At 35.7% G+C, this 15,942-nt stretch overlaps 1 protein-coding gene across 2 annotated transcripts in view; it reads left to right on the top strand.

Annotated features, from left to right (window-relative positions):
• LOC137405632 (tubulin delta chain-like) overlaps positions 1–15,942 on the top strand; it is a 34,493-nt gene that overhangs the window by 15,510 nt on the left and 3,041 nt on the right. For both annotated transcript variants that reach the window (XM_068091955.1, XM_068091953.1), the window contains exons 4-9: positions 1,503–1,572; positions 10,116–10,316; positions 11,668–11,823; positions 13,713–13,878; positions 14,747–14,891; positions 15,541–15,701. In XM_068091955.1, the coding sequence (XP_067948056.1) occupies positions 1,503–1,572; positions 10,116–10,316; positions 11,668–11,823; positions 13,713–13,878; positions 14,747–14,891; positions 15,541–15,701 (899 nt within the window). The remainder of the gene's footprint in view (positions 1–1,502; positions 1,573–10,115; positions 10,317–11,667; positions 11,824–13,712; positions 13,879–14,746; positions 14,892–15,540; positions 15,702–15,942) is intronic.

Below are 15,942 nucleotides of genomic sequence, written 5' to 3'. Positions count from 1 at the left end.
CGACACATCCATTCTTGTGCCTCTCAGATAAAATAGCAATCAAAACTGTTTTTCACTGATTATTTTCTTCTTCAGTTTTTAAATAGAGTTTAGGTTTTTTTTATTTAGTTTTGCCTGCCATTTTATATAACACATTCCTTTTGCTGGTTTATGTAAGTACTATAACTTAGGATATGGGATAAGTTAACCGAAATAGGATGTATTCTTATAAGAATGTTTGCTCCAACGTGTGAAGTATTCAACATACAAAGTAAATATCTGAGCAAATTTGCTTTGTATGTCAAAGTTTACTAATAAGACAGTCCTTGCTGAACACCACTGGTCAAAGACACTTGTTTATGTCAACACAGCATATCCGCAATGTTATAATTGGAAACTAGACTAGCCCTTTGTAGATTTCCTTAAAGGTTGACTTGCAACAAAATTCACATTACAGTTATTTGGTATCATAAGATTCACCATGTCTTACTCTGTTGTGTTGTAGGTGCAAAATATATGGAAATGTGATTACAAGCTCTTAAAAAGCTCAAAAAGGAACAGTTAATCCCATCCACACAAGACCGCCGTAGTTTGGATTCGCTTTCCAAAACGGCTCAAATGGGACGTAGTTGTTACAGGATGGTTTCTGTTTACACTTTCATGCAACCTCATTCGTCGAAATATTTTCACAAATATACTTCACGCATTCAATAAAACCATGTCTATTGTTTTTACGTGTCTGTTTTATCGTCATTGTAATGCTGTCACTTTTAGCACTGATATCTTATAACTTACCGTAAAAAATCGTTAAACTTTTTAACTTTACCTCGAAGGAGTATATATCATTGTCTGATAATCATGACGAGCCTGTTGGTTACCTGTGATAATCGAAAAGAGCTGCAAAAATTATTTGCGAAGTATTGGGTCACGTGATCAGATTACGACTTGAAGATTGAATAATGTCGAACCAAAACTGTAAAGTAGCGAGCATCTATATTTGATACGGGGTCTTCGGTAAAACCCGAAGTGTTTGTCATAAACTAGTGCTACGATAAGTTTTACATTAAGCTTTTTATTGGCCTTTCAATTCACGTGAGAACATTCGTGACAAGATGATAACCAAACTGGAATGACTACCTCAGATAAATAAACAGATTCCAATCTACGGCGGCTTTTCGTTTTTGAGCTTTTAAGAGGTTGTAATCACATTTCCACGTATTTGACACCTACAACACAACAGAGTAAGACATGGTGAATATTTTGATACCAAATAACTGTAATGTTAATTTTGTTGCAAGTCAACCTTTAATTTAATACCTTAATATATATGACCATCATGTCTTTAAAAGTCGGTTCACCAGACAATGTAAAGTAGACAACTCCTTGAAATGCAGTAATTCTTTCTTTTGCAGTTCTGTGACAATTATCTGGAGATCTAAAACAAGACCAACTAAGTTTGGTGATGTGGCGGGAATGTGTTTTGTATATAATGTTACAACATGACTACGGGTTGACTATTGCAGGGTATGAGGGCCTGAGCACTGAGAGGATTCTTGAGCAAGCCATCGAATCAATTCGTAAGGAATCTGAAAGGTAAAACAACATTCACGATTGTCTTGTTTGGCAATGGAAGTGGTGCGAGGTGCTTGCGTTGTTTTAGAATCATATTATGTAGTCGAATTCTCTTGGTTTGCTGCAGTATTTTGCTATTGCAATATTTCAGGACGGTGAGGTTGGAAGAGATACAGTAGATGCTCATACAATACAATACAATACAATATTTCAGTACGGTGAGGTTGCAAGAAATACAGTAGATGCTCATACAATACAATACAATATTTCAGTACGGTGAGGTTGGAAGAGATACAGTAGATGCTCATACAATACAATATTTCAGTATGGTGAGGTTGGAAGAAATACAGTAGATGCTCATACAATACAATATTTCAGGACGGTGAGGTTGGAAGAAATACAGTAGATGCTCATACAATACAATACAATATTTCAGGACGGTGAGGTTGGAAGAAATACAGTAGATGCTCATACAATACAATATTTCAGTACGGTGAGGTTGGAAGAAATACAGTAGATGCTCATACAATACAATATTTCAGGATGGTGAGGTTGGAAGAGATACAGTAGATGCTCATACAATACAATACAATATTTCAGTATGGTGAGGTTGGAAGAGATACAGTAGATGCTCATACAATACAATACAATATTTCAGTATGGTGAGGTTGGAAGAGATACAGTAGATGCTCATACAATACAATATTACAGTATGGTGAGGTTGGAAGAGATACAGTAGATGCTCATACAATACAATACAATATTTCAGTACGGTGAGGTTGGAAGAAATACAGTAGATGCTCATACAATACAATACAATATTTCAGTATGGTGAGGTTGGAAGAAATACAGTAGATGCTCATACAATACAATATTTCAGTATGGTGAGGTTGGAAGAGATACAGTAGATGCTCATACAATACAATACAATATTTCAGGACGGTGAGGTTGGAAGAGATACAGTAGATGCTCATACAATACAATACAATATTTCAGTATGGTGAGGTTGGAAGAAATACAGTAGATGCTCATACAATACAATACAATATTTCAGTACGGTGAGGTTGGAAGAGATACAGTAGATGCTCATACAATACAATACAATATTTCAGTATGGTGAGGTTGGAAGAGATACAGTAGATGCTCATACAATACAATATTTCAGTACGGTGAGGTTGGAAGAAATACAGTAGATGCTCATACAATACAATATTTCAGGACGGTGAGGTTGGAAGAGATACAGTAGATGCTCATACAATACAATATTTCAGTATGGTGAGGTTGGAAGAGATACAGTAGATGCTCATACAATACAATATTACAGTATGGTGAGGTTGGAAGAGATACAGTAGATGCTCATATAATACAATACAATATTTCAGTACGGTGAGGTTGGAAGAGATACAGTAGATGCTCATACAATACAATATTTCAGTATGGTGAGGTTGGAAGAGATACAGTAGATGCTCATACAATACAATACAATATTTCAGGATGGTGAGGTTGGAAGAGATACAGTAGATGCTCATACAATACAATATTACAGTATGGTGAGGTTGGAAGAGATACAGTAGATGCTCATACAATACAATACAATATTTCAGTACGGTGAGGTTGGAAGAAATACAGTAGATGCTCATACAATACAATACAATATTTCAGTACGGTGAGGTTGGAAGAGATACAGTAGATGCTCATACAATACAATATTTCAGTACGGTGAGGTTGGAAGAAATACAGTAGATGCTCATACAATACAATACAATATTTCAGTACGGTGAGGTTGGAAGAGATACAGTAGATGCTCATACAATACAATATTTCAGTACGGTGAGGTTGGAAGAAATACAGTAGATGCTCATACAATACAATACAATATTTCAGTACGGTGAGGTTGGAAAAAATACAGTAGATGCTCATACAATACAATACAATATTTCAGTACGGTGAGGTTGGAAGAGATACAGTAGATGCTCATACAATACAATATTTCAGTACGGTGAGGTTGGAAGAGATACAGTAGATGCTCATACAATACAATATTTCAGTACGGTGAGGTTGGAAGAAATACAGTAGATGCTCATACAATACAATATTTCAGGACGGTGAGGTTGGAAGAAATACAGTAGATGCTCATACAATACAATATTTCAGTACGGTGAGGTTGGAAGAAATACAGTAGATGCTCATACAATACAATATTTCAGTACGGTGAGGTTGGAAGAAATACAGTAGATGCTCATACAATACAATACAATATTTCAGTACGGTGAGGTTGGAAGAAATACAGTAGATGCTCATACAATACAATACAATATTTCAGTACGGTGAGGTTGGAAGAGATACAGTAGATGCTCATACAATACAATACAATATTTCAGTACGGTGAGGTTGGAAGAGATACAGTAGATGCTCATACAATACAATATTTCAGTATGGTGAGGTTGGAAGAAATACAGTAGATGCTCATACAATACAATATTTCAGGACGGTGAGGTTGGAAGAAATACAGTAGATGCTCATACAATACAATATTTCAGTACGGTGAGGTTGGAAGAAATACAGTAGATGCTCATACAATACAATACAATATTTCAGGACGGTGAGGTTGGAAGAAATACAGTAGATGCTCATACAATACAATATTTCAGGACGGTGAGGTTGGAAGAAATACAGTAGATGCTCATACAATACAATATTTCAGGATGGTGAGGTTGGAAGAGATACAGTAGATGCTCATACAATACAATACAATATTTCAGTATGGTGAGGTTGGAAGAGATACAGTAGATGCTCATACAATACAATATTTCAGTATGGTGAGGTTGCAAGAGATACAGTAGATGCTCATACAATACAATACAATATTTCAGGACGGTGAGGTTGGAAGAGATACAGTAGATGCTCATACAATACAATACAATATTTCAGTATGGTGAGGTTGGAAGAAATACAGTAGATGCTCATACAATACAATACAATATTTCAGTACGGTGAGGTTGGAAGAGATACAGTAGATGCTCATACAATACAATACAATATTTCAGTATGGTGAGGTTGGAAGAGATACAGTAGATGCTCATACAATACAATATTTCAGTACGGTGAGGTTGGAAGAAATACAGTAGATGCTCATACAATACAATACAATATTTCAGTACGGTGAGGTTGGAAGAAATACAGTAGATGCTCATACAATACAATACAATATTTCAGTACGGTGAGGTTGGAAGAGATACAGTAGATGCTCATACAATACAATATTTCAGTACGGTGAGGTTGGAAGAGATACAGTAGATGCTCATACAATACAATATTTCAGTACGGTGAGGTTGGAAGAAATACAGTAGATGCTCATACAATACAATATTTCAGGACGGTGAGGTTGGAAGAAATACAGTAGATGCTCATACAATACAATATTTCAGTACGGTGAGGTTGGAAGAAATACAGTAGATGCTCATACAATACAATATTTCAGTACGGTGAGGTTGGAAGAAATACAGTAGATGCTCATACAATACAATACAATATTTCAGTACGGTGAGGTTGGAAGAAATACAGTAGATGCTCATACAATACAATACAATATTTCAGTACGGTGAGGTTGGAAGAGATACAGTAGATGCTCATACAATACAATACAATATTTCAGTACGGTGAGGTTGGAAGAGATACAGTAGATGCTCATACAATACAATATTTCAGTACGGTGAGGTTGGAAGAGATACAGTAGATGCTCATACAATACAATATTTCAGTATGGTGAGGTTGGAAGAGATACAGTAGATGCTCATACAATACAATATTTCAGGACGGTGAGGTTGGAAGAGATACAGTAGATGCTCATACAATACAATACAATATTTCAGTACGGTGAGGTTGGAAGAGATACAGTAGATGCTCATACAATACAATACAATATTTCAGTACGGTGAGGTTGGAAGAGATACAGTAGATGCTCATACAATACAATATTTCAGGACGGTGAGGTTGGAAGAAATACAGTAGATGCTCATACAATACAATATTTCAGTACGGTGAGGTTGGAAGAGATACAGTAGATGCTCATACAATACAATATTTCAGTACGGTGAGGTTGGAAGAAATACAGTAGATGCTCATACAATACAATACAATATTTCAGGACGGTGAGGTTGGAAGAGATACAGTAGATGCTCATACAATACAATATTTCAGTATGGTGAGGTTGGAAGAGATACAGTAGATGCTCATACAATACAATACAATATTTCAGTACGGTGAGGTTGGAAGAAATACAGTAGATGCTCATACAATACAATATTTCAGTATGGTGAGGTTGCAAGAGATACAGTAGATGCTCATACAATACAATACAATATTTCAGTATGGTGAGGTTGGAAGAAATACAGTAGATGCTCATACAATACAATACAATATTTCAGGACGGTGAGGTTGGAAGAGATACAGTAGATGCTCATACAATACAATATTTCAGTACGGTGAGGTTGGAAGAGATACAGTAGATGCTCATACAATACAATACAATATTTCAGGACGGCGAGGTTGGAAGAGATACAGTAGATCCTCATACAATACAATACAATATTTCAGGATGGTGAGGTTGGAAGAGATACAGTAGATGCTCATACAATACAATATTTCAGTATGGTGAGGTTGGAAGAAATACAGTAGATGCTCATACAATACAATACAATATTTCAGTATGGTGAGGTTGGAAGAGATACAGTAGATGCTCATACAATACAATATTTCAGTACGGTGAGGTTGGAAGAGATACAGTAGATGCTCATACAATACAATACAATATTTCAGGACGGTGAGGTTGGAAGAGATACAGTAGATGCTCATACAATACAATATTTCAGTATGGTGAGGTTGGAAGAAATACAGTAGATGCTCATACAATACAATACAATATTTCAGTATGGTGAGGTTGGAAGAGATACAGTAGATGCTCATACAATACAATATTTCAGTACGGTGAGGTTGGAAGAGATACAGTAGATGCTCATACAATACAATACAATATTTCAGGACGGTGAGGTTGGAAGAGATACAGTAGATGCTCATACAATACAATATTTCAGTATGGTGAGGTTGGAAGAGATACAGTAGATGCTCATACAATACAATACAATATTTCAGTACGGTGAGGTTGGAAGAGATACAGTAGATGCTCATACAATACAATACAATATTTCAGGACGGTGAGGTTGCAAGAAATACAGTAGATGCTCATACAATACAATATTTCAGGACGGTGAGGTTGCAAGAAATACAGTAGATGCTCATACAATGGAAATAAAACATTCCGAGAACAATTATGCTAGGTTATAGGGATATTATGTTATACGAACAATAAAATACATGTAAATTGCCTAAACAGTTTCAAGGTCATCCCAAGCTCACCTCTGGCCATTCCAATAGGGAAAAATTAAACCCAATTTTTCAAATTAATGATTGTGTAGCAACTGGTATTATTGGTTTGTATCGACAACTTCATTGATATCACTTTCACTTGGTTTCGGCTTCATTATAATGGTACTTTTACGTTAGGTTAAGAGGAATGCAAACCTTCAATGTCAATTTAAATCGATTTTTCATTTTTTTAGACAGCAAAGTCTGTACTAGAAAAAAGAATGTTGTATATGTCTAAAATAAAGTAAAACTAAATTATATATTTACTATTATAAGAGCGGTATCTGTCTGTCTGTTTCTCCGAAGCCACAGTTAAAGGTTAGATTAAAATACAGCTCTCACAGTACTTCAGTAGGGTGAGGGCAGAGTAGTTTCTGTAGGAGCAGTTTCTACTTACAATGTACTTACTTATGTACTTACGTAGTTCGCATAATAAATAATATTCTTTAAACTTTTTCTATTTGTACTGATGACCCGCAGGAAACACCGATATGATCAAATTTTCTATCAACTGCATTATTATTCATTTTTAGTAAGCTCATTTTACTAATAAAAAAGGCAATTCAAGACATTCTAATTGATTCTAATTATTTAGCTGATATGTCAGTAACTATGCAGAGCCATAGTCTGGCACGCATGAAACGGATGAGCTGCAGTCTAACATTGACCTATAATCACTTTACCATATGAATCTCATGAAATATGGTATGAAATTTGAGCAATAATGAAATAAATATCAGATCTAGCTTCCAGCCTATAACATACGAAGGTCGTCGGATAGCTGAATATGTAAAATTGAAGATTGAATGTAATAATAATACAAACTATATGACACCAGTTAATTTAGACATCACCTAGTTTAACTTTGAGTTAGTAGCAATGTCTACCTTCAGCATCACCCTTATATCTGAACATTGCCAATGGTGAAAAGCATTGCCAAGCTTTCTCCTCTGGTAGTCTTTACAGTAAAGTGGCAGTGGAAACCTTTCTATTAATTGTTATTAAATTATCAATTTATTTTTTACATATAATAGTTTTATATAAAATGTACTTTTTGATGCTTATACAAAAATACATTCTATACACAAGGACTTGAAATTATTACTTTTCATACAATTTTCACCAAATCAGGTGTATTCTGTTGTATAAATAAATGGACTTACATGAACTGATGCAAAAAAGGGATGGCTCCTGTCCTGCACTTGCTTATATAAGATTCCTTCTGCTGCATCACTACTACGTCACCGACTTCTCGTTTAACCTCTCGTCACTACCTGTAATTGCCGTGACCTCAGACATTAGCGTAGCCTGGGGCCCACCAACCCGATTATACAACATATTCTTCAAAGAATATCCGCTCCAGATTGTTTTGACATATGAATAAAGTTTTGGAACAGGTTAACTTCCTGTCAGTTTCACGGTTTTAAATGCAAATTCGTATCATCTGTATATATATTTCTCAAAGTATGTGCGTGGATATATGTGTTGCTCTGGCTATAGCTATAGCGCACGCTGATTATTTTACCAATGAGTTACGATGGCCCACGCGTTTCGATGCCCCTGTTAAGAAGTATTTTTCTCACGGTTCAATTACTATATCTGGGGTCAAGGCCAATTATTCTCACACGGACAATTATGATGTCTTTATGGGGAGAGCCTCAAAATTACATCTCCGTTCGGTCAGACAAAAACAGTACGATATCTCATTTTTGCATTCGTACCAGTATCGAGAGGAACCAGTATTATCGTATTCAAAGTTTTGATGGATAGCTTGTGCTGGAACAGTAAACTTTTTTATACACACGCACTTCTATGCAAGAATTGATATTATTAATTCTACATACTCAGGATTTTCATTTTGTTTTCTCAGTTCGTAATAATTGTATCATTACCGAATCATATTTTATTGTAATCATAGCAAAACTGACTTAATTTAGCTATTACTTGCTAATTTTTTCACATTGACATCTAAACTTTTTTATAGTCGTTTTATTTTTTTAATTTATTTGACCTGCACAAAACATTTTTCTCATGATATGAAGTTTAAAAGTTGTTTGACAAAGTTTGAAAACCTTTGCAGTTGTTTTTATTTTCTCTTTTAATTTATTTCAACTACACAAAACACTTTTCTCATGATATGTAGTTTGAAAGTTAGAATGGTAAATATTGTTATATGTTAAATACAAATCGATTTTCTGTGCAAAGATTTTTTTATTACCTGGGCAACGCCGGGTAGTACAGCTAGCATTAAAGTCATTGTAGGTACCTATAGTTATTAAGGTTCACATAGTATTTTGGTACTATTTTTAATGATGATAATTTGTACCAGGAGGTAATTGCATTAGATAATGACTATGGGTTTTTATAATACTCTATGTACATTTATAGCCTACGATATTTTCACATGCCAACACTGAAATGAACTAAAATCATAATTGTGTACCAAATATTTTTTGATTGTAATCGTAGCGAAATAGACTATATTTAGCCATTATTCTTTAATGAGTTCACATTTACATTTAGACACCTTTACATTTATATTTTTCCTTCTAATTTATTTCAACGAAACATTTCTTTCAAGCTATGAAATTCTAAACTTACAGTTGTTTGAAAACCTTTACAGTTATTTTCTTTATTTTTAATTTCGTTGTCTCGCACAAAACCATTTCCTCATGATATGAAGTTTGAAAGTTACAGTTATTTGACAAAGTTTGAAAACCTTTACAGTTGTTGTGATTTTCTCTCTTAATTTATTTCAATTACACAAAACACTTCTCTCATGATATGTAGTTTGAAAGTTAGAATGGCGAGTGTTGTTATATGTTAAATACAAATCAATTTTCTGTCCAAAGACTTTTTTATTACCCGGCAACGCTGGGTAGCACAGCTAGTCATATATAATTGCAAATCATAGCATTGCAGTCACTGGCTTGTTGTTGATATACAAAAGACGCTTATTCTTATGAAAAGCGGTATAAATATGCAATCTATAGTGATTTAGTAATGTGAAATCAAATTATGGTGAACAGACTTGGTGCTAAACACTTGGCTGGCAGGTGTCGGCAGGTGTCGGTCTCGCGCATACTGGTTAATACATCTATTCTGCTGCTGTTATGCGCTGTTGCTGTTTTATATTGCAGATGTGATATGTTTAATAATATAATGATGGTGCAGAGCTTATGCGGCGGTACCGGTGGGGGCCTCGGCTCTCGACTCTTAGAGACCTTGCGTAATGAGTTCAGACTGGAGCACATCATCTCTTGCGTTGTCGCTCCTTTTACCTCTGGTGACACCCCTTTGCAGCATTACAACGCCTTACTCTCCCTCACTTCTCTCCAGAAGTAAGTAAAGATATAGAAACCTTGTTTTAAATATTTTATTTCAAATTGTTTACCCGAGTTGTTGGACAGCGGCTCAAATGATATGTCTGTGAAGCGCAAAGGTAGCATACTCACTGGCTCTTGTTAACTGTTATCGTTATGGCATGGATAACATGTTATATAACATGTTATACATCCATGTTACATAACATTTTATATAACATGTTATATAAGATGGATGTATAATATGTTATATAACATGGATGGACATCTACACGGTCTTCATGAGCAATGATTTAACGCAGCAAGAAATAGGTCGTGTTAGCGAGTCAATTACTGAAAACATATATGAATGTTCAACTTGTTTATGATGTAATATTCTACATGTAGATTCTTCTCTTGTGTTTTTTGCTGTATCATTTTAAGACAACACACAATAGCTAGTTTTGTCAGACCCTGGCAATCAGTTTTGCTTCGTAACTTATAGTATGCTAAATTCAAATTATCCCTCACTTTCTCACAAAAGTCTATCTATACGTGTAGGGACATATACTGTATTTAAAGAAGATTGCGCTCTGCATCAAAGTGAAGCCTTCACAGAATCTGAACTCGAATGTTCCTGCGTTTTATAGGGTGATTCAAAGAGTAATTAAAATGAAACCAATAACTGAGATTAAAAATGAAACTAGCAGTTGAAATGTAACTAAAGCTAGTAACAAAAAGGGAAACAAAAAGTAGTAGCTTAGATTATCGACGGAACTAGGAACTACAATAAAACTGACGACAGTGACTAAAGTGATACTGATATTAGTAATGAAAAGTGAAAATGAAGCTAACAACTGAAGCTGAGAATGAAGCGAGCAAGTTAAGTTAAAAATGAACTAGCAACTGAAAATAAAATTAGCAAGTAAAATTAGAAATGAAACTGACAGTTGAATTGAAAATGAAACTAGCAACTGAAAATAAAATTAGCAAGTAAAATTAGAAATGAAACTGACAGTTGAATTGAAAATGAAACTAGCAACTGAGAATAAAATTAGCAAGTAATATTAGAAATGAAGCTGACAGTTGAATTGAAAATGAAACTAGCAACTAAAATTGAAAATGAAACTATGAACTGACATTGGCGATAGAGGCATAGCCAGTCAAATACAAGATTAGAGGCAAGGAGAGAGTTGAAATTTACCATTCGCACTCACAATGCTACTGTAGGTTTCACAAACAAGCTAATTTATTTCTTTGGTAGTGTTTCAGTGTATAATTGTGACTTGTTTTACCACATTCCTTCTTCCTCATTTTATAAGCATACATTTTTTAAATTCATCAAGTAGTGTATGAATAGGGCCTCTGCTATCCGAATACTTTTGTACAGGTTCTCAGATGCTGTGCTGTTGTTCCGAAATGACATGGTGAGCAGACATTGCAGTGAAGGTCAGCAGGCTGCCGTGTCCTTCGCCCAAATGAATCTGTATATGGCAAAATGCATAGCTGGTCTCACTCTGCCCACAGACACTCTTACTCCAGTCAGGTCAGCCTCCCGTTTTATTTAATGGAGTTTAACTTTGTGCCATACGTCTAACACGCTAGCCATTTATAAAAGATGTGATTATTCATTGTAAAGGTATACCTATTTTACAAGTGTGTGTCTTGAGGCTGGATATTGCGCTTACCTGTCCTTAGCTTTCTGTCAGTATAATGTCACATGAACTATATCTGTTTCTGTTGAGACACGACACTCGTCTATGATGTTGTAGTTAGTGTCTTTGTTGTAAAGGCATAGATACCTGGTTGAAATATTGATCACAGACTTTTCATGCCATGCTCACTCGGTTTAGCTCGTTGATGTTCCATAAGAACCTTTCTGCATCACTCTTTTCTTATTGCTTATTCTGCTAGCAATCAGCTCACTTTGAATTTCATAGTGCTCTGGAAATTATATGGAGATCGTCACAAGAATTTCACTCGCAGATAATTACAAGAAATGAGTTTTTAAAAATTGCGTTTAGTATGAGACTTGATTGGCTAATGCGCACACTGTACAGGTATTATCAAAGATCCTATTGGACCTTTTCATGGAAAGCAATCTGTTAATATCGTGTTTCTAAGGCGAGTCTTCTAGGTAGTGTGACAAAATTTTGAAGTGATTCAAGGCATCAGCTTTTTGTTTGTAACTGAATAAACTGCACACGCATATTTCGTTCAAAAGACGACTGCAATCTCAATGATTTCATTTGTTGACACGTAAAACAGGAATCGCTTTGTTGTTCAGAGCGATATTCCAAATCTGATAGCCAAATTTCTAAGTTACATTATTTTGTTAAATAAAGCTAAATCATTGCCGAGGCAGATGGATGAACTTTTACTTGTCATTTTTGATAATATCCCTTTTTCAACAAGCTTGTAGACATAAATTAAAAAGGACTCTCAATAAGAAAAAAATATTCTCGCACTGTTTGGGTAGAGTTTGTCTGTCATTCGGGTCAAGTCTTGTGTTAGTTCCCCTAGACGTTATCGTTACTTGCATGAATGTACCACAGAAATGTTCTACATATCCTTTTAGCTAAAGATCGTGACAGGCTAAAGCATTTAGAAATCTGAACTTGTATTTCATAAGCAGTAGTGTGTAACTCTATATATCCGTCCTCAAGTCACTAGTTGAGACTGGAGTTGTTCGGCAGGCAATGGTCTAGTATACGTGCTTATTTTTGCCAGTGACGGGAAAACCGATGTTTCAAGTAACCTGAAATTTAGTGGCTCCACGTAAAACTCACTTCTTAATATTATGTTAACAGAGTCTTTCACCTGAACGTTGTCCAACAGGGCCTTACAAAGATCAATTTTGTTTAAGGAACAAATCATCTATTTGCTTGTTTGACTTGTAATGCTACTTGCTAAACACCATTTCTCTGTAACCATTGTTTAGGCAGTTGATATCTTTAGAATGGTCTTTCTGCATATCTATCAGAATATATGGTTTGGTTGGATTCTGTTCCGGTAGAAACTCTGCATCACCCTTATTTTCTTTACTCATTGTAATGTCTGTCAAAGGTTGTTAGTTGTCAAACGTTGTTTTAGTGTGTATAATGTAAAACCCCTATAACGTAAACTTACATATAATTATAAACCTGTAAACTTGTAAACCTTATAATATGTTTTATTGTTGGAGCAATGTGATAATAAAGTTCCATATCAGCAGGTGACAAGGATTCACCTTTCCTATTATTATTATTATTTCAACTGCCCAGTCCGCAATGAAATTGTCAAGCGTTGGCCGGTCCGCAGTTAGACAACGATCGGGGACAACTGATTATTATTTGATAATGAATCGCTGATTTGCCATGTGCAGCTACTTTTGCTCACCATTTATCTCATGATGTAGTGCGGATCTGGTGGTTAAAAATCATATATGTTTTGTAGGGGTTACGGTTGTGAGTTGGAGTTGTCTGAGATTGTGCGCAGTGTTTGTCCTCAGCCAAGTTTGAAATTTTTAACAACCAATCATAAGTCACGACAGACGACAGATGTTAAAGCTCTGTGTAATGCTGTAGTGAACCTAACCAAGCAAGAGAGTATGGGGAAATTTGTAAGTTGAAACCTTGTTGCTATTTGTCACACATTCATGCGATCGATCTTTTAATCTCAAGATATTATTTCAAAAGCTAGTGAACTTTTATAAACCATTGTGGAGTTCAGGTGCTGATAACTCTTTCTAGTTTCTATTTATGGGTTATACTAGTTATCTTGAGACTGAACGAGCCAGTACTCTTGTCAAATGTGATGTGCGCTCAGGCTTACGGTCAGTTTAGATAGAGGCGACAACTCCTGACATGCAGTATTGACATTTTTACTAAAGGCAGCAATAGCATATTATTGTTTATTATTTAAAGCCAGTTAATTTATGCAAAGGGTGGCTCAATTCTTTGCTATAAACTCACAAGCATTCCTAGCTCACAGTAAAAGTCTTGTTCAAATCACCTGCAAAACTCATCAGGGGTTAACAGATTGTCAGCCTAGCATGCATATTGTCTCTAACAGTGTGACAGGTTTCAACAGGTAGTCATGAGATAAGAAACCGGAAAGGAGATTTGACCAATCAAAATGTATGATCACCTGATTAATGCAGTTTGACTTGTCAATTTTATTTCCTCATCGCTATATTGCTCAAATCTTTCAACAATTATATCTGATAATACAAATACAACTTATTGATAAACGGCTGCCCTTAAATATCTTGTTGAACCTTCTATTTTCCAAGCATATCTTATCAAATCGATGATACTGTATATGAAAAGATAATGTATTTTAGACTGTCTTATGTTAATAATTGCTCTGCATTTGTCTATTTTGGCATTTCTCTTCTAATTATTTCTATGGCCCAGCCACTAATCTTGCATTTCTTGTGTTTTTACCCTTTCATGTAAGTCTGTATGTATGCTATGATTGTTTACCAGTGCCAGTGCCTGTCAAGTGTCGCAGTCATACGTGGCCCGGAGACGGAACGTAATGCCCACACCCTTTTGCCTGCCATGGAGAAACGGATTAGAAAAGAACTTAGTGCTGTCAGTTGGAATCCTTTTCCGATTGATTATTGGCTGGGTGAGCTTACAAGGGGTGTTCATTCTTCACCCTCTATGTCAGATAGACAGCTATACTCTGGTTGATTATTGGCTGGGTGAGCTTACAAGGGGTGTTCATTCTTCACCCTCTATGTCAGATAGACAGCTATACTCTGGTTGATTATTGGCTGGGTAAGCTTACAAAGGGTGTTCATTCTTCATGCTCTATGTCTGATAGACAGCTATACTCTGGTTGATTATTGGCTGGGTGAGCTTACAAGGGGTGTTCATTCTTCACCCTCTATGTCAGATAGACAGCTATACTCTGTCAGAAAGAGGAACTCTAGGTTACTTACCTTTCTATCAAATAGAACAGCTCTCTGTTGCTTTATACTATTTATTAACGCGTAAACACATTTGTGTAGTTTTTTTTCGAACAACACATTCACAGTATGATGTGCTTTAGGCTATACATTCAGTTATACATGCTGTGGTTGGTTGAGTTAATCCTTTTTACCAACATACTGGAATTACGATCTAACATACCCATGTTCGAAGCACAATATCTTATGAAAATGTGACCCCCCTCGCATAAGAACATCGCCTGTGTGGTATTGTTGATTTTACTGGCTGAGAGGAGGTAGCTAACCTGTTGACAGTGTGCGCTACCAAAAAAGTTTTATTGTTAGCGAGCCAGAGCAAGCTAGGAGCTCGAGATGAACATGACGTTACACTCGTCAGCAATTACAGCAACATCATACCGTATGCTGAGCATGTCTGGTCCAGAGCGCAGCAAATGTATAGGCAGAAAGCTTATCTTCACTGGTACTACAAACACGGCTTGTCTCAGGTCAGTTGGAAGGTGCCATTACTGCATATTTTATCCTATATTGTTTCCTAGTTATGCCCTATAATAACTGGTTTTAGTAAAATGACCACTACTACAATATATTAATTTAAACGTTTTTGGGAAGTTCACAAACTGGAGTTATTATTCCTTTTAAAGTTGGTTACTCATGCTTTTGTGAACCCCTACAGTATTCCACCTGATCATAGGCTAATCACCCCCTTCCAACCTACAATGTTCCACC

Source organism: Watersipora subatra, chromosome 10 (genome assembly GCF_963576615.1).
Source record: "Watersipora subatra chromosome 10, tzWatSuba1.1, whole genome shotgun sequence".
Lineage (NCBI taxonomy): Eukaryota > Metazoa > Bryozoa > Gymnolaemata > Cheilostomatida > Watersiporidae > Watersipora > Watersipora subatra.
The sequence above is the reverse complement of the archived record's forward strand: the minus strand, read 5'-3'. Positions and strand labels throughout refer to the sequence as shown.